Source organism: Theropithecus gelada, chromosome 15 (genome assembly GCF_003255815.1).
Source record: "Theropithecus gelada isolate Dixy chromosome 15, Tgel_1.0, whole genome shotgun sequence".
Classification (NCBI taxonomy): Eukaryota; Metazoa; Chordata; class Mammalia; order Primates; family Cercopithecidae; genus Theropithecus; species Theropithecus gelada.
The window spans coordinates 84,075,286-84,102,138 of record NC_037683.1 but is presented as its reverse complement, the minus strand read 5'-3'; the positions used below and the strand labels follow the sequence as shown (position 1 = coordinate 84,102,138).

At 43.6% G+C, this 26,853-nt stretch overlaps 1 protein-coding gene across 26 annotated transcripts in view; it reads left to right on the top strand.

The window, feature by feature from the left end:
* TRPM3 (transient receptor potential cation channel subfamily M member 3) overlaps positions 1-26,853 on the top strand; it is a 904,668-nt gene that overhangs the window by 814,735 nt on the left and 63,080 nt on the right. For 15 of the 26 annotated variants that reach the window (XM_025359896.1, XM_025359894.1, XM_025359892.1 and 12 more), the window contains 7 exons: positions 2,443-2,472; positions 3,347-3,636; positions 4,582-4,810; positions 7,587-7,754; positions 12,927-13,067; positions 20,034-20,162; positions 24,796-25,047. In XM_025359896.1, the coding sequence (XP_025215681.1) occupies positions 2,443-2,472; positions 3,347-3,636; positions 4,582-4,810; positions 7,587-7,754; positions 12,927-13,067; positions 20,034-20,162; positions 24,796-25,047 (1,239 nt within the window). The remainder of the gene's footprint in view (positions 1-2,442; positions 2,473-3,346; positions 3,637-4,581; positions 4,811-7,586; positions 7,755-12,926; positions 13,068-20,033; positions 20,163-24,795; positions 25,048-26,853) is intronic. The other 11 variants (XM_025359898.1, XM_025359895.1, XM_025359893.1 and 8 more) reach the window with 1 other exon arrangement.

Genomic DNA, 26,853 nt, shown 5'->3' with positions numbered 1-26,853 from the left:
AGGATTTAATAAAGTTAATTGTTTTTTAGTCCTCAACAAGGTCATTCTTAAGTAAAACGGTTGCATTTGCTTTCTGCAAGTGCATAATACTGGAGTCTAATGACATCTGGTAAAGGTGGGTACCACTGCCTTTGTTCTTGCTAAGGCACCCAACAGCTTTACTCATCATTGCTTTTGTACCATCAGTACAAATGTCAAGATGGTGCCAAACCCAATTACATCCTAGTACTATTACGAAAATAACTTTGACTACACACACTCTCTCAAAATGTTTCAGGGACCCTCATGACCCATGGTCCACATTCTGAGAATTGCTGCTCTAGCTGGTAGTGGGCATATTTTTTTTTTTTTTTTTTTTTTTTGAGATGCAGTCTCACCCTGTTGCCCAGACTGGAGTGCAGTGGTGTGATCTCAGCTCACTACAACCTCCACCTCCCAGGTTCAAGCGATTCTCCTACCTCAGCCTCCCAAGTAGCCAGGATTACAGGCACATGCCACTACACTCAGCTAATTTTTGTATTTTTTAGTAGAGACGGGTTTCGCCATGTTGGCCAGGCTGGTCTTGAACTCCTGACCTCAGGTGACCCGCCTGCTGCCTTGGCCTCCCAAACTGCTGGGATGACAGGAGTGAGCCACTGTGCCGAGTCATGATTTTTGTATTTAACAAAGTTTTTTTCTGATTCTGAAAGCATTTTGTGGAACTAGTAAAGAACTTTGAAAACACCTAAAATTTAACAAAAGGGATTTGTTTGAAAATGAAAAAATATATATAACAGAATTTTTTAAAAAACACCAATAAGGATAAATAAGAAAAAAATGAAATAGATATTAGCCTAGTAGTCATTTTAGAAGCTGAAAGAGAGAGAGAGAAAGAAAGAGAGAGAGATTCAGTTTGAGCTGTTCTAACGTGAAGAGTCAAATACAATTTGGAGGAACTGTAAGTGCTGTATCCTTACCATTTACTCAAATAACTTTCAAGATGGTGCCCAACCATTCTGAAATATTTAAAAGCTTAAAATTGGTCTTCCTGGTCCCTGAGATGTAATTTTGTATTACCTTCTGTTAAATATAGATCAGGATCTGTGTCCTTCTGAGTTGCCTTTTCTCTCCGACTCAGCCTGTGCCTGTTTTGCACATTCCCAGCATGGCCAATGATGCTTCCTGTGTGCTGACACTTTCCATGCTATTGAGCACCTTTGCCACCATCAGCACAGGCCCTCTGGCCCCACTCGCTCTTGCCCTGATGTGCAGCAGCACAGGGAAACGGCCAGCATAAAGCATCTAAACATATTAATATATTTCTGAATAATATCCCAAGTCTGCAGATAATAGAGGCTTTTCAGAGGTTTGAGAAATACATGATTCGATCTGCTTGATTGAAGATTTCCTTGTTCATTTGTCTTGGTCTGTTCAGGCTGCTACGACAAAATACCATCAGCTGGATGTCTTATAACAACAGAAATTCATTTCTCACAGTTCTGGAGGGTAGGAAGTCCAAGATCTAGGGACCAACAGATTTACTGTCTGGTGAGAACCTGCTTCCTCATTCATAGTGACACCTTCTCACTGTGTCCTCATCCAGTAGAAGGGTGAATGAGCTGCATTGAGCCTCTTTTATAAGGGTACTAATCCCCTTCCTGAGGGCTCTTCTCTCTTGATCTAATCACCTCCCAGAAAGTATCCCCCCTAATACCATCACCTTTGGAATTAGAATATCAACATATGAATTTGGGGGGTGAAAACATTCAGACCAAAGCACTCGTTCAAATACTAGATGTTGTGAACGTGTCAGCCAAGCAAGATGGTTATAGAAGGTGAAAGAAAAATTGGTTCACAGAAGTCATTATCAACCTGCAGGCTCTATCCTCAGGCAATCTCATTACGCCTGGCCAGTTTCCTCATTTTCTGTAGATTCATTAAAATCACCAAATCCAAAATTCTCTTGGAATTTCTATAAATCAGTTCTTCTTGTGGCGTTTTATTTAGCAAAATAAAATAAATGCTATATGGTACAATAGTGTTCTTATAGTACCTGTTTAAAATATAATAGGACTCTTGGAGGCTGGGTGTGGAGGCTCATGCCTATAATCCCAGTACTTTGGGAGGCTGAGGTGGTAGGATCACTTGAGCCCAAGAGTCTGAGACCAGCCTGGCAACATAGTGAGACCCCATCTCTACAAAACGTTTTTAAAAGTTAGCCAAGCATGGTAACGTGCACCTCTACTCTCAGCTACTTGGGGCACTGAAGTAGGAGAATCACTTGAGCCCAGGAGGTTGAGGCTGCAGTGAGCCATGATTGCGCCTCTGCACTCCAACCCAGGTAACAAAGTGAGACCTTGTCTCAATAAAAACAAAACAAAAAAGATATAATAGGACTCTTCTTACCTTTATGAAAGAAAGATCTAACTGATCTAACTTTGTTCACAACATTTTTTTTAACAGCCCAAAGCCTTGAAACTGCTGGGAATGGAGGTAAGTGTTTGTCCAAATTATTAGTGTCAATGATTTATTCTCTTTGTTACCCATTATATATATGCTATATATATAGTATATATATAAAATAATATATAGTGTATATATAATATGTACACTATATGTAATATATATACTATAAATATATAGTATATATAATGTGTAATACTATATATACTACATACTATAGTATGTATACATTATATATGTATAATTATATATATATAATGTGTCATAAGGGTTCCTCACAGCACCTTTGAAAATTCCACCATGAGGTTGTATCCGCAATGCAAACAAAAAAAAATCCTATTTGAAATACTAACCTGAAAACCAAGGAAGCATGTAAATTCTAGTAATCAAAATCTATTCGAGTGTTTACAAATGGTGACAGGTCCAAAGGCCAGAACTACTTCAGAATTGCATCTAATAAGTATTCAGAAACTTGAGATAAATTATCCATTTGCCATCTTTTGTTCATGTGGTTACGGTCGTGTATGCAAATAAAAATCTAGGCTGTCCTTATCCTTTCAGCAAAAAGGGTAGTGCTCTCCATCATTAGGTACAAACAACATTACCTTTTGAAGAAATAAATGGACAGAAGTGAAAAGAAAGAAAATGGCCCATTAAAAAATAATTTTTTAAATCAGAGTGTAACAACACTGACATGTTCCCTCAGCACTGTGCTTATACATTTATCATCACCTGTTTTAAAGTTGGGTGTGGATGAGCTTGTGAGTTCTTTTAGGACGGAAGCTGGCCTAGTTCATTTCAGTACTGATCCCAGAGCTAGCTGGGAGAAGATATACAATTGCTACTTGCTGAAGTGCACCAATTCATTTCTAACTCAGCCTGTGTAATTTCCCTATAATTACAGGATGATATTCCCTTGAGGCGAGGAAGAAAGACAACCAAGAAACGGGAAGAAGAGGTAGACATTGACTTGGATGATCCTGAGATCAACCACTTCCCCTTCCCTTTCCACGAGCTCATGGTGTGGGCTGTCCTCATGAAGCGGCAGAAGATGGCCCTGTTCTTCTGGCAGCACGGTGAGGAGGCCATGGCCAAGGCCCTGGTGGCCTGTAAGCTCTGCAAAGCCATGGCTCATGAGGCCTCTGAGAACGACATGGTTGATGACATTTCCCAGGAGCTGAATCACAATTCCAGGTGGGTCCGCCCAGCAAAGGGCTGGTCGGGGGAGAGGAGGAAAGGTGGGCTCCCAGGGCTGGAAGGTCTGAGCTACTCAGAACTTTAAGGGAAGTCAGTATCACCCCAGTGATGCACACACAGGATGGACACAAACAATTCCCCTTTATTGTGCACAGTGCCACAGACAGTGTGGTACATATAGAAACATGAAACATTTTATTTCATCCTCTCAACTACCCCATGAGGTAGGTCCCATAGTTACGCACTTCTTTCAGCTAGGAAAAATGGGGCTCAGAGAATTTAAGATCACACATTTGTGGTGGCAAGGCTGGAATGTGAACTGAAGTTTGACACATTTAACAGGACATACTACCTGGTGTAGTGGCTCATGCCTATAATCCCAGCACTTTGGGAGGTTGAGACGTGTGGATCATTTGAGCCCAGAAGTTTGAGACCAGCCTGGGCAACATAGCAAGACCTCATCTCTAAAAATAATTAAAAATTAGCTGGGTGTGGTGGTGCATGCCTGTAGTCCTAGCTGCTCAGGAGGCTAAGGTGCGAGGATCTCTTGAGCCCAGGGGGTCAAGACTGCAGTGAGCCTTGATCATTCTACTGTACTCCAGCCTGGGAAACAGAGACCCTGTCTCAAAAAAAAAAAAAAAAAAAAAAAGACATACTGTACTCTATTGATTGATTACTCCACCCCCTACACTCATATGACTGAATCTGAGGGCCTGAGTACAGAGATCATATATTGTTTGACTTATACCCCCAGTTCTATACATGGTATCTGGCACATAGTAGATGCTTAGTGGATGTTGGCTGGATGAATTTACAAATAGACCAGACCCCATATGAAACAACTAGGTCACACAGTGACTACATTTTCTGGTTGGCCAGCAGGTCCACTTTTATAAGTCTCCAAGCTGACCTGAAGGACTGTCCACCCATTCTGTCTTTCAGAGACTTCGGCCAGCTGGCTGTGGAGCTCTTGGACCAGTCCTACAAGCAGGACGAACAGCTGGCCATGAAACTGCTGACCTATGAGCTGAAGAACTGGAGCAACGCCACGTGCCTGCAGCTTGCCGTGGCTGCCAAACACCGCGACTTCATCGCACACACGTGCAGCCAGATGCTGCTCACCGACATGTGGATGGGCCGGCTCCGCATGCGCAAGAACTCAGGCCTCAAGGTCAGTGCGCCCAACAAGGCCCTCCTGGCTATGAGGACCGGCGGGTGGGGTAGAGTTTTCCCAGCCAAAATCTGCCGTGGGATTGGGCATCCTCTTATCTCAGGCGGGTGGTTCTAAATCCTGACTGTGCCTCAGAATCCTGTAGAGTGTTGCTTGGTTTTGTTTTTTCCATATAGAGGCTGGGGCTTCCCCCCGGGTCCTGCTGCATCAGCATCTCTAGAGAGGGTGCCCGGACATTAATATTTTTCGGAGGATCCAAAGGGGATGGCCGTGCACAGGTACTGCAGGGGCTGCCGGGGCTGCCATTTGCATGAGCAAAGCCAGCTGCACCAGGAGTCCCCACTAGGCCACCTGTCACTGCAGAGGGTGCCTGAACCCCTGGCCCTCCTTGGCATCGTGTCATAGAGACATTGACTCTTACCAGATGTGCTTGAGAGGTCTTTTTAAACTAAAATAAAACTGAGATAGATTTATTTGTAAAGCCATTGCGAGATAATCCTAATCTATTCTTAAGAAAAACAAGTCACAGACCAGTGTGTATAATCTGAGGCCATTTTTAATGTGTCTATGTATAGTTATGTCTGTACAAACTATCCTACAAAAACCAGGAAGGACAGATAGTAAATTGTCAGCAGCGGTTACCTCTGAGGTTGAATGGACTATGAAAGGGATGTTACTGTTTTTAAGGGAAATAGGATGGTGTGTAGCGTTTGCTTTTTTAATGTTCTTTTCAGTGTTTTTCAAGGAAAATATGAAACCGAAAAAGGAAAAGAAAGACAGAAAAAAATGGGAGATGGAAGATTGAAAGGATATGGGGAGTTTTTTGTTTGTTTTAATTTAAGGTATACAACATGATGGTTTTGGGGGGTTTTTTTGAGATTTTGGGGGGGGGTTGTTTTTTGTTTGTTTTTGAGACAAGGTCTTGCTCTGTCACCCAGGCTGGAGTGCAGTGGTGTGATATTGGCTCACCGCAACCTCCAACTCCCACGTTCAAGCGATTCTCCTGCCTCAGCCTCCCAAGTAGCTGGGATTACAGGCACAAGCAACCATGCCTAGCTAATTTTTGTATTCTTAGTACAGACGGGGTTTCGTCATGTTGGTCAGCCTGGTCTTGAACTCCTGACCTCAAGTGATCCACCTGCCTTGGCCTCCCAAAGTGCTGGGATTACAGGCATGAACCTCTGGCGCCCAGACACAACATGATGTTTTGATATACATTGTGAAATGGTCACTCTAGTCAAGCAAATTAGCATATTCGTCATCTTGCCTCATTACCCTTCCTCGTGTGTGTAAGAGCACCTAAAATCTACTCTCTTAGCAAATTTCCAGTGTACAGTACCATATTTCAGCTAGAGTCCTCGTGTTGTACATGACATCTGTATGGTACATACTCATCCTACATATCTGCAACTTTGTACCCTTTGACCTGTATGGCCCCATTTCCCATTTCCTCCCCTCCTCAACCTCACCCCTGCCCCTGACACCTACTGTTTTATGAGACCAGCACCCCTTCTCCATACCAGTCTTCCTGTGGGCTCTTGGCCTAGAGTCACAGAGAGGTTCTGTGATGTGGGTCATGGGCACTCCATAGCCACACTGCTAGTGACCGCCAAGTCCGGCCTCAGGAAGGGAGCCAAGCCGGCTCTCAGCTCTGAGGACAGGGTGTCGTGTCCCCTGAAGACTGCCAGCATGCCACCTGAGCCTTCCTAGGACAGCCAGGCACCCAGAATTCAGCGTCATGAATTCACAGCCATTTTCCGTGAACTACTCTGGTGTCCCTGTGGGCATTCAAGCAAGGACTGTCCCTGCCTCATTACGTGAGGATCATTTTTACTGACCCTTCAGAGGGGTCTTAGCCCCTCCCCTTGGAGCAGTTTCTTCAAGGAGGTTGATGTTTAGAAGTCTTGTGCCCCAGAATTGTTTTAGGATTGAGAGAAGAAGTGAGAGAGGACTTGGGGAATACAGTCAGACGTCAGTATTATCATGCAGAAACACACTTGTTCATTCTGAAGAATGAGACCGCCCTCTCAGAAGAAAGGCTTCTGTATTTAGTGTATAGATGTATGCGTGATGTTTATACATGAGAGAAATATAGTGCTGGCTTCTCCTGGGGCTTGTGTGTAAGGGGATTCTCTCAGTGCATACGGAGCCCACTGGGGTGGGGGTGTGTGTGTGTGTGTTTTCTGCTGTATCGTAGCAAATACCAGGAAGATGCCCTAAAATGAATTAAATGCTTTCCTACATGTATTCTCTCAAGGTCAACTTAGGACAGCATTCTTTTTTTTACAGAGATAATCAGATAACACATAATCCACTCCACTTGACACATTAGCAAAGAAAAAAAATGCCAGTGGACAGATGTATGAATTGATTTCACAGTCAAAATCAAGGACTGTCTAATGGCTAAATGTAAATCTGAATTCTTTCCCACTTTTGCCTTAAATAGAGTCTCTTTTTCCTCTGTTACCCACATGCAAAGTGGGTGTTAATTGGGTAAGACAAATTTGGGCAAAATGCTTTTTTCCTCCAAAAATGAGACTGAGCTGTGCAAAATATTTCCTAGATGGGACGAAATGACCCTCTTAGTATTAATATGTTAATATGTTAGTTATTCAGATGTCCAGGTCCCCCACAGAGCATATAACTGTGTGTGCACATGTACACACACATGCGCACAGTCTTATACCCCACACCTCAGGCTCTCTGATTCTAAACAACCACCCTAATCTTAATCCTTTAAATGTGATTATTATTATTATCATTATTATTACTTTAGGTAATTCTGGGAATTCTACTTCCTCCTTCAATTCTCAGCTTGGAGTTCAAGAACAAAGACGACATGCCCTATATGTCTCAGGCCCAGGAAATCCACCTCCAAGAGAAGGAGGCAGAAGAACCAGAGAAGCCCACGAAAGAAAAAGATGAAGAGGACATGGAGCTTACAGTAAGAAAACATTGCACAGTTATTCTCTGTGGGCAGAATTCCTAATCCACTTGTCCCACCAATATGCTCAAGATTCAGTAACTCCTTAGGTCAGACATCTGTTCCCAGCCTTCCACCAAGTTTAACCATGGAGTGCTTTCATTTCAGTGTTGCGACCAGGGTATTGGAAAAGTGTAAATAACACTGCCGCAGGGTCCACCCATATGTGAAATCTTGCAGCCAGCTAGTGGTGCAGGACAAACCAGTGAAATTCTAAAGCAAGACACCCTACGTTTTCCAAACAAGCAAAGCTTCTTGAACAACCAGATGAGGTATCTGTCTCAGCACACAAAGAAGGAAAGGGAATCCATGATTTGGGAGCAGCCGGCTTCACTGAGCTGGTACTGTTCTGCGGATCAGAAGCTAAGCCTGTATCTGTCTTCAGGGTCAGGCTCACAATTACAGCACTAATTGAATTTTGAGGTTTGTATGCAAAGCTTTTATTAGCTCTTCCTGGTATAATTATAGAGCATAGAGGCTTTGTTCTGCAGAGGGAAGGGGGCAGCTGGACATGGGACAGCTTCTTGCAACCCCCGCCTGAGCAGCGTGACTGCCACTGGCTCATATGCAGGGGCTAAAAATATCACATGCTGTTAAAGGGACAAACAAGGCTTCATAGCTTGGAAGTCATCAAGCAACAGCCCCATAAGGACTTTCTCAATTTGCCTTACCCTCCCTCACCACCCCCACCAATGACCGTTGCTGTAGTGACCCAGAAGAAGCTATAAGGGGTGAAATCAAAAATTAGTTTTGCTCAGGTGACAAAAGGCCTTTGCACTATTATCCTAGTAGGACAGCAGTGCGAATTGTTTCTCCTGCAGGTAAACAATATTTCCTTCCAGTAGGCTTTTCCTAAAGATCTATTTGCAGACACAATCCCTGACTTACTGAATGAAAGGCCAACTTTTGTTTCAGTTTGAGGATTTGTATAAAAATCTGTGGAGGAGTTGGCTCAGCTCTGTAACAGATGACTGTCCTCCCTAACATTCTCACCATAATTTTGTCCTCCGAATAGAATATAATAGCTTGATCATTAGAAGAAAACTGGCAATAGTAATACTGAATCTTTATTGAATATTTCAGCTGAACGTGTGCTCTGGAACCAGAATCCTGCCCTGTCACCTACTTGCTGTGTGACCTTGGGCACAATTTTATAATCTCAAACACGGGAACAATAATGTTGTCTAACTCACAAGTAGTTGTCTAGTGTAAAAAGTGTGCCTGCAAACTACTTATATTGGAGACTGGCACACTATAAACCAATATTGTTTTAACAGTGCTAAGTGCTTTACACATACTTACTAATGGAATCCTCACGAAAGTCCCACAAGATAGGCACTATTATTGGCCCCATTTTATTTATTTATTTATTTATTTATTTATTTATTTATATTATTTATTTTTAGAGACAGGGTCTCACTCTGTCACCAGGCTGGAGCAAAATGGTGCGATTATAGCTCACTGTAACCTCAAATTTCTGGGCTCAAGGGATCCTCCCACCTCAGCCTCCCAAGTAGCTGGGAATGCAGGTGCACACCACAACACCTGGCCTTTTTTTTTTTTTTTTTTTAAGAGATTGCCCAGGCTGATCTTGAACTCCTGGTTTCAAGCAGTCCTCTAGTCTTGGTCTCCCATAGTGCTGGGATTACAGGCATGAGCCACCACGTCCAGCCCTAATTCCTATTTTACAAATGAGGAAACTGACACTCATAGAGGTTAAATTGCTCAAGGATACCCAGCCAGTTCATGGCAAAGCTAAGATTAGAATCCGGGCATATAGACTCCATCAACCACACTTTTAGACGGTAGGTTAAGGGCGAGAGAGAATGTCTCTCTAGTCTCAAGCGTGGCTGCTCAGCCTATTTGGTCCACCATGTAGAAGAATCCAAAAGTGATGAATGAGCCTCCGAAGTCAAGTGTGGCACAGTCCTGACATCAGTACACATCCTAGGAAGACAACCAGAAACTGAATCAGCATTCTCTCTGATTGGGTCTCAAGGAAGAAAGCAAAGGGAGGTAGCTTCCCCTGCTCAGCATAGAGCTTTGAGAATCTGATCCTTCAAGAAGCCACCATAAGAGATGCATCTCTAGACTAAGAGCAAAGTTTAGTAACAAGAGAATAGACCCTTGCCTTGTTTACTAAGAGCCCAGTAGAAGGCTCTGTAAGAGCATTGCTGCCCGAGCTTCTTCTCCACAGGCAGAAACAGCAGGGAGAAGGAAAGAAGGAAGGGACACGTGGCCTGGCAAACTCAGGGCTGGACAGCAGTTGTCTGTAAAGTGGACCCCTCCCTTGACTTTGATGGCAAATTCTGTCACTGCTCGGGCACTGGTCAGTGGACAGAACCTGGAGAGAACTGCAGAGTGCAGCTCATTGGCACCTCCCCTCCTTTTATGGGATTGATATTTGAGCTTCTGTGTTAAACCAGTATATCCTCTCTTGGAATGGGACATTTTCCTTTGGCCCTTCCAAAATGATACACAGAAATATCAACCTCAATTCACTCCCTTTTTGTAGCTTTTAGTAGTTTAGTTCACCTCAAAAGAACTTCTCAGCCTTGACATCTGTGTCTAGCCAGCATAGATTCTCAAATCATGCTGTGCAGTTGTGTCTATATTTGACCCTGTTAGATTCTGCTTTAAGGAATGTCAAAGGAAATGTCTGAATACAGAGAAAAGACACAAACAAAATCAAAAGTTAAGCTGCTTAGGCTGGAATTAATGAAATGTCAAAAATGCTTTACTTAAATCCATGAAAGACAAGCCTTTTACAAAGGCTTCATGCTGGAATATATGTGAATAATAAAGGCAAAACAGGTTTTTGTTTTTGTTTTGAATGCAGTGTTGGATAAATGTCTCCACTTTGCCTAATAAAGTCCCCACAAGTCCACAGACCCAGGGCATGTCTATAGCTCTATTGGGAAAGTCACCATCCCCAGAAGTTACCCCAAAATGCCACTCTCCAAGATGCCTAAAAACCTTCCAGCTGTCTTTACTTTCATCTCATTGTGTCCCCAAATAGCATTAGATTCTCAAGCATATAAATAAGCAGAACAGAAGCATGATAATTATGTTACATAAATTATAGGCAGCCAAATGTCATGTAACCTCAGAGTTTCTTGAGGTCAATGATCAATATTTATAGAACTCTATCACAGTCTAGTGTGTCATGTCCATCAGAAAGATTTACTCCACTCACTGATGAAAATAAACACTTTAATAAGTCGTAATATGGAATCTAACTTATTCATTAACTCAAGGGACTTTTGCAGCCAGAGTCCACAAAGGAATGGAAGTTACCTTCTCCAGAAATCCTATTGGTTACAGGTCAATCATTTGTGATTATTACATAGTTGAATAAAGTGGATATTTGAGGTAATGAACCAAGTAGTGGAAACTAATATTTTGTATACTTTGGGTAAAGTGGCTTTAAGCCAGAATTATCTAGGTTTGTCTCTATTCTCAATTTCAAAACTCATGCATTGTTTCTATAATGAACTGTCTCAACTTTGAGCTCATTTCCCAGTACTCTGTCTTGCCCCAAATCCTTGTTAGTCCTGAGCAGTTATAAAGTTTTACCCTGTCCTCACATGTTATAAAAATCTCCAAACTTTGTGAAACTAGCTTTGTGTTAGAACAGTACTGAAGAATTAAAGCCAAGAAAGTATGCTGTTATAGATTCTAATAACACTTTTTTTTCTAGTGAGTGATCTCAACTAGATCATTTTAGTGAAGAGTGTGTAAGAAGGTCTCAGTTCACTTTAAAGCCTAGCTAGTATTTACTGAGCACTTATTAAGTGCCAGATGCTACCTGACTTGTAGGCCAACCCTATAGTGGGTACTTTATTACCCTCATTTTACAGTTAAAGAAACTAAGTCTCAGAGTGGTTAAAAACCTTTCCCGTGGTGCCACCGATTTGAAGTGTCTGAGTTAGGACTCAGTCTCCCATCTGAGTTACCCAGGGCCTGGAACTCTTCCTCAGTTAAATTATTATAGTTGTTGTCACTGCTACTGTTGTCATGAATGAGAAGGAAATGATTCTATTCTCAAGGAAGTTTCCAGCATCTTGGAGATGAGGACCTCTCAAGGTCAGGCCTGACTGGAATCCTTCTCCTAGTCTCAAGTAGCTGCAGAGGCAGGCAGTGTTCACAGGAACCACCATAAAACTAGTACCAGCAGTAATTCAGGATTTACAGTGTTTGAAATCAGGGAGCCAAGACACATGCCTAAGGGTCAGGGAGATGTCCCTAATTGTATTAGACCCGTTTTCACATGGCCATAAAGATACCACCTGAGACTGGGTAACTTATAAACAAAAGAGGCTTCATTGACTGACAGTTCTGCATGGCTGAAGAGACCTTGAGAAACTTACAATCATGGTGGAAGGCAAAGGGAAAGGAAGGCATGTCTTACATGGTGGCAAGAGAGAGAGAGTGAGGAAATGCCACACTTTAAACCATCAGCTCTCATGAGAACTCACTATCACCAGAACAGCATGGGGGAAACTGCCCCCATGATCCAATCACCTACCACCAGGTCCCTCCCTTGACACGTGGAGATTACAATTCAAGATGAGATTTGGGTGGAGACACAGAGCCAAACCATATCACTAACCTAACTAAGTTCCAGGCACTGCAGATCATTTACCTCTTGAGTATTCACAACCTTTGGATAAATTAGGTATGCTGGTTCAATTTACCTTTGACTTAAGGGTCATTAGCATTTGAAGAGACAGAATTTGAATCCAGATCTAGCCTGTTTCATGATATATATAGAGAGAGAGAGCAGGTGGGGAGGAAGAATAGATTCTTGAAGTCTGGCCTTCCCAGGCTACACTCTTTCTTCCTCTCTGTACTCTGGGTATCATCTATTACCCACATCTTCTAGAAGACCCAAGGTGGAAGAGAAGAGAATGGTCAAGAAATATACCCAAGGCCTTCCATCTCAGGCAAAGGGTATTCACAGATGATACGTGTAGTGCAAATGCACTCACAGGAAAGGTACAACCTCTAAATCTCTGGGGCCTTGGGTTCTTAGGTTCTATGGGCATCCTTTCCTCATCTGTAAAATGAGCACATTGAATTACATGCTCTCCAGAGCCCTGCCATGATAGTATCGATTCTCTTCCACCATAGGCAATGTTGGGACGAAACAACGGGGAGTCCTCCAGGAAGAAGGATGAAGAGGAAGTTCAGAGCAGGCACCGGTTAATCCCCCTCGGCAGAAAAATCTATGAATTCTACAATGCACCCATCGTGAAGTTCTGGTTCTACACGGTAAGCACATTTCCTTTTCTCCTGCCTAGTGGATGGCCACAAGGAGCCAATGTCCATTTCTCATGCACCTGTGTGGTTTTCTCTGCAAGTCGTAAGTGCCACACACAGGAGTGAAAGTTCTGTGACCTTGCTTTTTCAATAGCTTTGCAAGATTTGTGGCATTTTGTTAGGCAGCTTTCACAGGCCACATTTTGCCTCCTCTCAGAAAATAGAGGAAATGGTGGAGGTGAGAACTAACAAACAGAAATAGAGGTGAGATGAGTATGAGTCTTGTCTAACAGGAAAGTAGATACACTTTTCTGAAATACTTGATGTTTTGAATGGATGAGGGCTAGATCACAGTTGCCCATTTTAGATGCCAGTCCTGGATTTGGGGCTACTTTTGGCAGGTAAGGAGTGAGGAGAGTGTGGAAGTAACACCACTAAAGAAGGCAGTGTGTGTGCGTGTGTGTGTGTAACTACTCCCAATCTGCTAGTGTCATCAAACAACCTTTCTTGTTGCAACACAATTAACAATATGCAAACAGCAGCAGCAAAAACTACTCAAAGGAAACCTACAATCATGGCTAATATTGCTTAGTATACAGATCATGTAAACATTTTCTGCCTACAAAAGAGTGGATTGTCCTTGAAATGACCTTCTGATATGGTAGAAATGGTTCAATTATTGGTTCTCCACGTCTACTGTTCAGTGATTATTTTTTAAGGTGAGCTTTTGGCCCAGGTCATCTCTGATTCTTTCCAGCCACAGTGGAACTGTATCAGATGAAGGATAGTGCATCTGTATTTTTAGCCCTTGCCACAACCAGCTGCATAGCAGTCATTTGAGTCAGCAACAGGATAATCTGAATTGAGGCCAAAATGACTCAAATGACCAGATGAGGTGCTTTTCATGTGGTCCTGTGTGCTAACACTTCACATTGACTTTAAAGTTGGGTTTCTCTACTTCAGTGCTATTAACATTTAGGGCAGGATAATTCTTCATTGTGGGGGGCTGCCCTCAACAGGTAGCATGTTTTACAGCATGTCTGGCCTCTACTCAGTGGCAACTCTTCATCCCCCAAGTATGACAAGCAAAATGTCTCCAGACATTGCTAAATGTCCCCTTGTGGGATAAAATTGCCACCATTCGGAAACTACCACTTTGAGGTGTGGTCTTGAGAGAGGATAGGATATTATCAAAATATAAATATTAGATGTTTTCAGTGAAGTAAAAATTCAAATTTATCAATGGTAGGAAAAGAGAAAAATTATCTCCCCCCAAAAATAACTGAGGCATGCAAAAATCATTTCTATTCATATATTTTATACAGCTCTATATTATTTTTAACCTTGCAGAAAACAGCTTAGTGGTGACAAGCATGGACTTTGGAATCAGACAGCCTGGGTGGGAATCCCATCTGCACCTCTTACCATGTGCCCTCAAAGAACTTAATTTCCCATTCTGTCCACAGTTTTCTTAAGATGCCAATAATAGTAGTTCTGATTTTATAGGATTTAATGAAGATTAAATGTGTTAAAACATATAAAGCACTTAGAACAGTTCCTTGACATGTAAGTACAACGTAACTGTGACTATTGTTTCTTCTAGGCTATTCACATTGCATAGCAATAGATAATGTTGTGTTGTGTTCATCCATCCACTCAACAAAAATATTATCTTTTATTGAGCACCTACTATGTTTGAGGCAATGTTCTAGGTACTATTTAAGTACTCTCTGTAATCCTAACAACCATTTTATCAAGATAATATTTGTTTATTTAGGAGAGACAGGGTCTTACTCTGTCACCCAGACTGGAGTGCAGTGGTAAGATCTTGGCTCACTGCAACCTCCACCTCCTGGGTTCCAGTGATTCTCATGTCTCAGCCTCCCAAGTAGCTGGGATTACAGGTGTGTACCACCACACCCAGCTAATTTTTGTATTTTTAATAGGGATGGGGTTTTGCCATGTTGGTCAGGCTGGTCTCGAACTATGGGCCTGCGTCAGCCTCCCAAAGTGCTGGGATTATAGGCGATAGCCACTGCACCCAGCCTAAGATAATATTTTTGAAGCTATTTTACACCCAGGTCTGTCCTTCCTTTAATATTATGATACCCCAACTGTTAGCTTAGAACAGCGCTTGGCAAACTACAGCTCTCGGGCCAAATTCAACCCATGGCCTATGACTGTGGCCTGCAAACTAAGAATGGTTTTTACATTTTTAAAGGGCCAAAATAAAATTTGAAAAGGAATACTTGAGACATATATTCAAATTGTAGTGTCCATAAATAATTGGAGCACAGGCAGACTCTTAATTTCTGTTAAAGGAATTTAATTGAGCAATGAACAATTCGTGAATGGGACAGCCTTCCAAGCCAGAGGAGGCTCAGAGACTCCAGCAGGGCCACGTGGTGGAAGAATTATGGACAGAAAAAGGGAAGTGGCATACAGAAAACGGAAGTGACGTACACAAACAGCTGGATTGGTTACAGCTCAGCATTTGCCTTATTTGAACACATTTTGAGCAGTTGGCTACATTTGATTGACTGAAATTCAGTGATTGGTCTTGTTACACCTTCATTTGTTATAGTTCACAATGTACAGAGAAAACTTTAGGCCGAACTTAAAATATGTAAGGAGGCAGCTTTAGACTAACCCTCATTTAACATTACCAGTAGGCTGCCTGCTTTTGTGCTACCACATCGAGTTAATGAGTGGTGAGAGACAGAGAGAGACTATCAGGTCTACAAAGCCTTAAAAGTTGTTAACCAGTTGGCCATTTGCAGAAAAAGTTTACAGACTGCTGAGAGCAGAAATCAGTAGACGTAATAGTATCAACATTTCTAAAACTTCCATGATGACAAGGGCGTTTTGTTAGAAATGCAAATTTCTAGCCCCATTATAGACCCATGGAATCAAATCTTCATGAAGGAGCCTAAGAGGCTGTGTTAGTTTAACTAGCTTCCCAGGCGAAACTTGTGATCAGAGATGCTTGAGACACGCTGCTTTGCTTATGTCATTGGCAGCTTGTTGGGAGGCTGCCTCTTTGGGGGGGGTGGGGCCTGTGTGTCCAGCACTCTTCTGCATGGCTGAGTTGGCCTCAGTAAACCCATCAGACTGGATCCCCCAGATCCGTTCAGTTGTGTTTTCATGATTCTCCAAAATTCATCTTCACGTATTGACAAAGCCCAGGCCTTGAGGAAGTGATCGGAAATGAGGTATGCCAGTCTTTTGAATCACCAGACATGCCTAACAATACAATTCAGTTTCAGATTGAAGGTCCCATGTACTTTACTTTGGGATGTGTTTTTCTCTGTAAGAGTATTTCTCACCAGATTTCCAAAAATGGTGTGTCCTACTCTCCCAAGTTTCTGAAAGGTAGGACACACCTCATTTCCATGTAACCTCACTTCTGCATTGTAGCAAGTTTCTCTAGGAGTAGGTTGGGTCCTCTTCTGGTCCGAGAAGAAAGCAGGCAGGGGTCTAGCTGGCTCCTCGACCCTGCTTGTGTTGAGAGCCTATTTCAGGTATCCGGCTGGAGAGGATTCAAATTCAAGGTGTGAAGTGGCTGTAGGTCAGAGGACACAGTGCATACTCTGAGTTTCTCTAGCAGTGACCAACTCTACCCTCTACGAGACCATGTGCCCTTCTGCTCTCCAGAGGTAGTAGAAAAAGGCCCAGGTAGAAGTGAGGAAGAGCAAAGCCCCACCAGGGATCTATAGCAAGCTGCGGCAGGCTTTGGTGCTTGTGTTTGACAGTTTAAGAAGCATGAATCTTAGTTAATGGAAAATGCATAGAAAGATTATATGTTAATAAAATACAAATTCTTAGAGTTCTCCCACTGACTGACTTAAATAAGACTCATAGGTTCAAAAGTTTGGACATTCTACATGCAGATTGTTAAAGCTTACAGAATATATATATATACACACATACAATTAAAGCATGTCATGTCAAGATAATCTACAGCAAGGCTGCATGAATGTTGGTGAGTTCTGTGATAGGCTGCTTCCAAGACAGCAGCCAGTCCTCTGTTGTGCCATCTAAACATAAGACCCTATTTTCAGAAGTCTGTATTTTGAGAGTTGTACCAAAATATTATATTATAGCTTGACTATGGAAAAAGTTCGTTATAGAGTAACTGTGATGTAAAAACCAGGCAGGGGCTAAAAATGATGAATGTGGAGGAAGCATAACCAATAATGAGGGCAATTTTAAAAAGAAAAAAAAGGGGAGAGGTGTGAATAGTTAATTAATTGGGGATCAAAGGGAAGTAAGGACTAAGGGAAGAGGAAACAAAAAGAATTCTTGAAAAAAAGAGGTGGATATTAGCCAGCATTTATTGGGTCTCTACAGTGTGTTGGGAGAAACAGACAGACAGACAGATAGATATCTAGATCCCTAGTCATTACAAAGGCCCTATAAGGAAAGTGGAAGTGATCCCATGTTACAGAATGGAGGCCCAGGAAGGTTAACCTTACAAAAGATGATACATCTAGGAAGTATGTGAGCTGGAATTTAAATGATTTAAATACAAGCATCACTGATACCTATGCCTACCTTCCTTCCACTAAACACATTAGACTTGTATTCAGAGGACAGATGTAGGTTCAAGGAGTTACTTATGTACTAAAATGCAGAGGTTCTGGAAGAATGTGCATGTCACTGGGCCTACATATGAAAAGAGAAGATAATGCTTTGGAATGTTTTGCAATGATTTGGGCAAAATGATAAAACCGGGGCAGTTAACAATATTCATTTCCCCTATAAGTGATGGAATTTGACCCAACTAAGAGAAGGAAGCAAGGAGAGAGAAGGATTTTTAAGTCAGAAGGAGGCTGAGAGTATATTTTAGAGTTCTAACCACTGAAGTCCTTTTTTTGTTTTTTGCAGTCTGTACTCACAGGACTACAGAATTAATGCCAGTGTATTATAATGGTAAACGGAAACCATATGAACCAAGTTCCATTTTGAACTGATTTTTAAACAGCGTCCTACACAATTTTAAGTAAACTCTTTCATGAGAAGTTTTCATGATTTGCCAATGCTCCTGAAGATGGGGAGGGGTAGGAACCTAGTCATAGGTTGAAATGATAGGCCCTGGGGGGTGGGGGGATGCCAGCACAAACCATGCAGGTAGAGAGTGAGCCCAGATGTCCAGCTCTCATAAGTGATCTTATTTAACTCCGACCTACTTCACCCTTTAAGTGATGAACTTGAGGTCAGGAGTTCAAGACCAGCCTGGCCAACATGGTGAAACCCCCGTCTCTACTAAAAATACAAAAATTAGCCAGACACGGTGGCAGGTGCCTGTAATCCCAGCTACTTGGGGGGCTGAGGCACAAGAATCGCTTGAACCCACGAAGAGGAGATTTGCAGAGAGCCAGGATCACAGCACTGCACTCCAACCTGGGCAATAGAGTGAGACTCAGTCTCCAAAAAAAAAAAAAAGAATCCATTCATTCACCCGGGCATGGTGGCTCAAACCTGTAATCCCAGCATTTCGGGAGGCCAAGCTGGGGGGATCTCTTGAGCCCAGGAGTTTGAGATCAGTCTGGCCAACAAAGTGAGATGCTGTCTCTACTAAAAATACAAAAACTTAGCTGGCTGTGGTGGCACGTGCCTATTGTCCCAGCTACCCAGGAGGCTGAAGTAGGAAAATCACCTGAGCCCAGGAAGTCAATGCTACAAGAAGCCGAGATCACAATGCCACTGCACTCCAGCCTGGGCGGCGGGAGTGAGACTCTGTCTCAAAACATAAGAGAATCCTTCTATTAGAAAAGGAAAGGGGAAGGTAGAGAGGGAAGGAGGAAGTTTTCTTAGTAGAGAAAGCAGCATATCCCCCAGAGAGGCTGCAGCTTCCTCCACCTTCTAAGCTGCCTTCCCAGCTCCAAAGTCGCGCAGTACCTCCAGACCCCTCAAGGCCTCAATCCTTTCACCCACAATGTGTCTATTCTTTGGTACAACCACTCTGAAGAGTGCAGCAGATTTTAATAAACTCCCTCTTGGTTCCTGCTCACGGCCCCTGAGGTCCCTAAGGCCAGTGAGTACCTCACTCAACTTGCAGCATTGCCTAAGGAAGGCCTAGCTAGTCTGCCATTTCCCTTAAGGTGAGTCTTTGCTCAAGGCTCCTCAGCCCCTTATGCAAGAGCCTCACCAGTTTCTCTGCACTTCACTCACCTTGACACAACTGAATCTTCCAAGAACAGTCACCAAACCCTGGGGAGTGCTTCCCAGACATCCAGCAATTCAGCCAGTCACATCAGGATTCAACCCCAAAGAGCCAGAGCCTCTTGGGGATTAAACCCCACGCCCATCCACAAAAGGCCACACAGACCCTTTCCTTTCTATAAATTGTGTTGTCTTTTCTTGTGTTATTTCAATGAAGCCGACACCAAGGAGGAATATTTTAACTTGGGTAGGGCAGGAAAGTGGTGAAATGAAAACACGTGAAGCCCTCCCAGGGCACTGACAAACCAAACTCTTTAAGCCTGGGCTAATTTTATGTTGGGTTGACCAGTTTACAGGTGTTACATGCGTCTTCCTTTTCTTCTCACAGACACATATTCTGCCTGGCATTCATGAAGCAAAAATCCACTGTGCTGCCCTAGTTTAAGAACCTAAGGTCCACGCCTGAGCAAGAGCAGCCACTGACAGCCAAGGTTCCCTTTTTAGCCAAGAAAACACACACACAGAAATGGGTAACTGCAAGACGAAACGATGCATCATGACACATAGATTTAAGCAAAGCACCAGAGCCCCCAGAGACACATGTACGGGTCAAAAGGAAGATTGCATATTATAATCTTTCAAGTACTACTGTCTTTTCTAATTCTTTCGGTAGTTTAGCACCTTGAGTTCATTTTGTCATAAATTCTGTGTCCTGCTTGCTGACCTTGTTCTGTGCTGCTGTGCAGTGGCCGTGGCTGACGCTGAGGCTCCTGGGCCTGAACAGCCAGACCACTGTATTGTATTTCCTTACAGCTGGCGTATATCGGATACCTGATGCTCTTCAACTATATCGTGTTAGTGAAGATGGAACGCTGGCCGTCCACCCAGGAATGGATCGTCATCTCCTATATTTTCACCCTGGGAATAGAAAAGATGAGAGAGGTAACAGCTTTTATAAACTAAAACATAAGAGAAAGACAGTGGTGAAGTTCTATCTGTGGACGGAGGGGACAGGAAGATGCCTGGGATGCAAATGAAGCCGGAAACTGTTTTCTCTAACGCTACCACAGCTGCTGCTTAGCTCTGACAAACCTGGGAAGGCTCACAGTGTGGTGCTGATAGGGGTATAACTCCCTGAGTGCTTAGGATTTGGTCTATTCTCTGCTAACATAGCTTTTGTCCCAAGAAGGCCTCCAGTTGTTTTTGATGCCGTTTACATGTCTTTCCTCATCCCTATAAACATGACTTTCTAGATTTTGCCACTTTTAACTCCCATTTCACCCCCTTATTCTGGGTGTCTTCGGACACAGCCTGCCAATACCTGTGACTCTCCAGATGTGTTTCGGCTGTTCTAGGAGGAACTCTGCTTTCACTCATTCATTGGATTTATTCTCTGGTTTATTTCTTCTGAACATTCTGCTCGCACCTGCTGGACACCAAGCACTCTGCCAGCGGTAGGGACCACCAAGGCGGACTGAACGCAGGTCCTTCGGGTTGTGGGTGCAGCGTCCCCTCTTTTCTCCCCCAACTTCTATGGCCTAAAAGGAGCCCTCCAAATGCCACCCCTAAGTGGTTTATTTGAAATCAGAGCCAACCTCAGGGGCCCATCAGATTCAGAGCTGCTAAAAAGAATGTGATCAAGCAAAAGTCCACAAGAGGGCTCTGCAGCCCCGCTCAATGTTCACCCCGAGCTCCTATTTCATCAGGGAAAGCCATTAGGGAAGAAAGGTTTAGGAGGTAGTGCTGATTTCTCTTTCCTGAAATGACAGTAAGCAGGACAGGCCCTTTCTGGAGGAAATGCTCCCATTCAAGTCCACTGAGTCTTTAAGAGCTCAGGAACAACCCTAATTGCTATACTACAGCGGGTGGGAAAACATACTGGGCACCATAGGAAAAACGGACTCCTGCAAATCCACAACTTCACTCTTGCCTTCATTACAAAGACAGGTTAAAAGGCAAGCGTTTCAGCTCTAGAATGTTCTCTTCCGGAGAAAAGATGCAGTATCTCTTAGATGCAGTTGTATTGGGATCAAATGTCTTATCTCTTAAGCCCTTCTCTTGAGTTTTTAAACTATTTGGGGGATATTTTAACTCCGACTACCCTCTCCCCATCCTGAGAACCTGGGAGTGGGTCTGCTAGTCCTATTTTACAAGCGCCTGGACTGAGAAAAAAAAAAAAAAAGGAACGCTTTGCCTTGTTCCAGCTAGTCGTCTACACTTCGGTCTTCCCATTCATGGTGCCTTTTCTTCTTGACCAATGTTGTGGATTTCCCATTTGTAAACTGAAAAACAGTAATAAATTTGCTTTGGTCTTTGTGCAGCTCTCTGAGAACTGAGGGCTGCTCCTGCTGGGGCCCTGTGGCTGTGCTGTGCCAGCTGGCACTCGAGCGATTTAACGCCTAGAAGCATATTCCTTCCCCATGATAAGCAGAAAAGGGAAGGACTCGAGCAGGGAGATTGGAGTCTCTCCAGGGACCAGACTGGGAGAAGACAGGGAGCAGTCTGTACTCCACGGACTGTTCTGGCAGAGGCAGCCAAATGGGCAAGCTGCCAGGAGCCTCGAGGCCTGGATATCCATTTCTCCTGAAGAGGCATAGAATAGTAGGGAGGGCAGGGCTTTGGAGGCTGGGGTCAGGAAGGGGTTAACTGAAGACTCCTCGCTTCCTGTGGGGAGTGAGGCAGTGACCACCTCCGAGTCTGACCTTTTCCTCTGCAGCCCAGTGAGGTGGCGCCCCAACCCCTGTGTCCTGCCCTGAACTCACTGAAGAGTTGCTTGACGACCAAGGGGTGAGGACCCCACGGGGTGAGGACCCCACAGGCCGTGCCCTTCCTGCCTCCTCACAGTCAGCACGCAGGACCTCCAGGGCTCAGACGCAAGATCCTGGAAATGTGGAAAAGTTTGCATGCTTTGGTGCCTTCCCAGGAATACACAAGGAAGGCTTTGTGGTTTCCCATGATGCCCCCATTCCCAGCCCACATACTTCTGCCTGGAGTCACTAAAGCAAGCCCCGGTAATCCCTTAATAGCATGGCACTGTTTACAGTGTGCGTGGGTAGACGTTATCTCATCTGAATCCTCCCCCAACCCCACAACCCTATGAGGTCGATGGCATGACTATGATGACATCCCACTGCACAGGTCTGGGAACTGAGACTTGGGGTTTAAGCCATTTCCCCGTATCCCGCAGCTAGAAAGGACAACTGAGTATGAAACCTGACGGATCCATCCCTAGACTCAGTGCTCTTTCTACTCCCCCACATGCTCCTCAGGCTCCCAGGGTTCTAAGACAGGTGCCTGAGGGCTGGTTCGAGAGGTGGAGGAGGGAGGGGGGACTCGACTTTCCACTTCTGCTTCACCCCGGACTATTCTGCTCTCATCTCTTTTTTTTAATGTTGGGACTTTACTAAAAAATGCTTTACTGTTTAAAAATTATGCTACAAACCTCTGTGTTTAGCAGTTTTAGGAGAGTGTGAGCAAAGGGTTGGAAAAGCTCAAGGCATTGCCCATCAAACCCCTCTCCCAGCTACAGACACGGATTTTTGCTCCGTTAAGATGCAGCCAGGGAGTGAGAAGCCATCAGGACAACACCAGCTGCAGAGATTGCTGGTGACTAGGACAGTGGTTCTCAAACTGGGGCCACCAGGCAGGAGCCGGGAACTTGTCAGAAATGTAAATCCTCTACCCCACCCCCAGCCTACTGAAGCAGAAACTCCAGACTGAGGGCCCGGCATGGATAGTTTACCCAGCCCTCCAGGTGATTCTGATGTGCACTGAAGTTTAGAAACCCTGGGCTAGGGCTTAGGGCAGGACACTGACTATGAAAAATAGGGCTCCCAGGCAGCTCCTGGTACCCTGCTCCACCTTCCAAGCCCCAGCCCTAACTTACTAAAACCTGTCTTCCTTAGTATTTCAGAATTAGATAAATCATTATAGTGGACATGAGGATTCACACAAGCCTCCAATCTTTCCTCTCCTTTGAGAGGTTCTGAGGTGGGGAAAGGGGTTGGTCATGGTTTGAAGAGATGGAATCCTCAGAGGCAAACACCAGCAATTGAGGAAGGTGGCCCTGGTGCAGCTTCAGTAAGTGGGGTTCCCTGGCTTCTCACATGCTGGGGCAGTCTGTGGTGCAGGATGGGTGCAACTCCTGCTGTCCAGCTGTGCATTTCATAGACCCATGTGTGGTAGCCCCTCTAAGTTTAAGGCAAGGCAAGAGTCCCACAAAGGAGTTAGGATATGCAAGGGACTGGAAATTGCTCTTAGTGCCTACGCAACAGTCAGTCTGTTGACAAATATGTATTGAGTTTCTATTATGTAACAGGCCTGGGGTACAAAGGGTCTGCCCTCAGAGTTTCAGTATAGGAAAGAAAAATGGATGGATGGATGAATAAATAGATGACTGATTGACAGGCATACACACATACTCATACACACATACATATACAAGCATACAGAAGATAACTTCATATAGTGATAAAAACTCCAAAAAAATAAATAGGGTAATGTATTGGACAGTGACTTGGGGACATGAAGTCTGCTGCAGCTAAAGTAGTCAAAAAAGGCCTTCCTAAAGAGGGGACATTTGATCAGAGACCTTGAAGATGAAGAGGAGCCAAATATAGATCTGGGAGAAGAAAGTGATGAACAGAAGGAATAAGTACAAGAATCCTGAATATCGAATAAACTTGTTATGCTTAAGAGATGACCAGTATGGCTGCAGGGTAGAGAATATGGTGGGATGTGAAATGAGGCCACTGTAAAGAGTTTGGATTTTTCACTATTTGTAATGGACGTCATCAGAAAGCTCAAGCATACAATTATGATCATTTGCTTTAGTTTCTGTTGTTGTTCATTTGTCTAAAATTTTTTTAAATTGAGGTATAATTTATCTATAATTGAACAACTCCTAAGGTGCAGCTTGATGAGCTTTTACCTATGCGTATAACTTGGTAATCGCCAGCCAGATCTTTAAAGATCCAGGCTTTTAAAGATCATTCTTTGTGCTGCTCAGAGAATGGGTTGAGGGTAAGTGGGCAATGAGGATGATGGGGATACCAGTTAGAAGGCTGCTGCAATCTGCAAGATGTGATGGAGCTTAGAATAGGGCGGCAGCAGTGGAGGTGGTGAGAAGTAGTTGGCTAGGTTGCATTTAGAAATAGAGGTGATAGGACTTGGTGCAGAGGATGTGGGATGTGAAAGAGAAAAATGGAGGAGTCTTCCCAAGTGAGCAGCCTGAGGAACTCAATATGGTGGCACTGTTTACTGAGATAAAGGGAGACTTCAGAGATTTGCAGCATACTAGGATTGAATCATTTTATAGCAAAACTCTTAGGTTGTCTTAGAACTTTACCACCACCCAAAGAATCAAAATTATTGCTTATATGTGCCTTTGGAATACTGCAGCTGAATAATCACCTAAGCTTAGCTCAATTGGACTTTTATAGCATGCAAGTATTTAAGTAGATATAGGTAGACAAAGCAAGCTAGTAACATCAGCCAACAGACCAAGCACTTCCCAATGGGGCTGAAAATATAGACAGAAACCAGACCTAACTCTGCTCTCCTTCCTGCCTTATAGATTTTGATGTCAGAGCCAGGGAAGTTGCTACAGAAAGTGAAGGTGTGGCTGCAGGAGTACTGGAATGTCACGGACCTCATTGCCATCCTTCTGTTCTCTGTCGGAATGATCCTTCGTCTCCAAGACCAGCCCTTCAGGAGCGACGGGAGGGTCATCTACTGCGTGAACATCATTTACTGGTACATCCGTCTCCTAGACATCTTCGGCGTGAACAAGTATTTGGGCCCGTATGTAATGATGATTGGAAAAATGGTAAGCAGGGTCTTCTGATTCCATGTTATAAGCTTTCAGATGAGGAGTGGTGATAAAAGATAGAGGGAAATAATTATTTTGGGCCTGCTATCAAAGTCTAAATGAGATGGCCCTGGAGGCGTTTTATTTTATAAATTCCTTCTGAATGTTTGGGGGTTTGACTACATCTATATACAAAACTGGGTAATTTATCCATCAGTCACTCATTCATTTACTGAAAAATATATAAAGATCATCTATTTTGTGCTGGACACTGGACTAGGAGTTGGGTATACAAAGATGTTCTTTCCATGAGATTAAAACTGATGGAAGAGAGAGAGGGAGGGAGGAATTACCATACCATGTGAAAAATGCTGTAACAGAGGTGTGTATAAAGTACAACAAAACCATAGAAAAGATAATATAGGTCAGAAAAAGCACACACAGGTTACATTTTAGCTGGGTATTAGAGAAGGAATGGGTCTCCACTACAAATTTTTAACAAATTTTTTAAAGAACCTGTGTTTTTAAATAAAGTTCTAGAAAATGCCTTTCCCTACACAAAGGAAAGAAAAATATAATTTATTTGCGCTGAGCTGAGTTGGGTTGGGTTGGGTTTGAATTGAACATTAAGTTCTATCATGCATCATGTGTTTGTTACACTACTGGAAAATGATCTCTATTAAGAACTAGGTTCCGGAATGATGCTCCTACTTATCAAATTCTTGAAGAAAAAATCCCAGGTAGCAAGCTAATATGCTGCCCTACAAATGGCCGAGGACTTGTTCCAACAGTCCTTGACCACACACCAGTTTCCACACTTTTTCCATAGAGACTGAGCCCTAGGAGGACAGCATCATGTGCATCTGGGAGTACATCAGTAAATGAGCTTCCTCTCAAAACTCACTAGAGGAAGAATAAGAGCCTGGAGCCAGAACTGGGTACTTTTAATCAGTTCTCCCAGTTTTGAGTGTGTCCCCTTTTTCACCTTTACAAGATATATGTGGAAAACCCAAGTACATTTGTTCTACCATGACGAACACCTCTTACTGAAAAACCTTTTTCCTGGTCAGACACGGTGGGTCATGCCTGCAATTCCAGCACTGTGGGACGCTAAGGCAAGCAGATCGCTTGAGCCCAGGACTCTGAGACCAGCTTAGGCAGCACAGTGAGACCCTGATGATACAAAAACTAATGAAAAATTAGGGCTGGGCATCGTGGCTCATGCCTGTAATCCCAGCACTTTGGGAGGCCAAGGCGGGAGGATCACCTGAGGTCGGGAGTTCGAGACGAGCCTGACCAACATGGAGAAACCCCAACTCTACTAAAAATACAAAATTAGCCAGGCATGGTGGCATATGCCTGTAATCCCAGCTACTTGGGAGGCTGAGGCAGGAGAATCACTTGAACCTGGGAGGCGGAGGTTGCAGTGAGCCAAGATCATGCCATTGCACTCCAGCCTGGGCAAGAAGAGCAAAACTCTGTCTCAAAAACAAAAAGAAAAAAGAAAAGAAAAATTAGCAGGGTGTGGTGACATGAGCCTGTGATCCCAGCTACCTGGGAGCCTGAGGTGGGAGGGTCACCTGAGCCCAGATTTTAAGACAGTGGTGAGATATTTTTTCTCAAAAAAAGATAAAGAAAAACCTCTTTGCTAATATCTTTCACTTCACTTGAGCCGTTGAAACCAACGATTAGTTAATAGATGTTCTTTTTGAGACAGTGTTTTACTCCATCACCCAGGCTGGAATGCAGTGGTGCCACCTCTGCCTCCCAGGTTCTAGCAATTCTCCTGCCTCAACCTCCCGAGAAGCTGGGACTACAGTCACC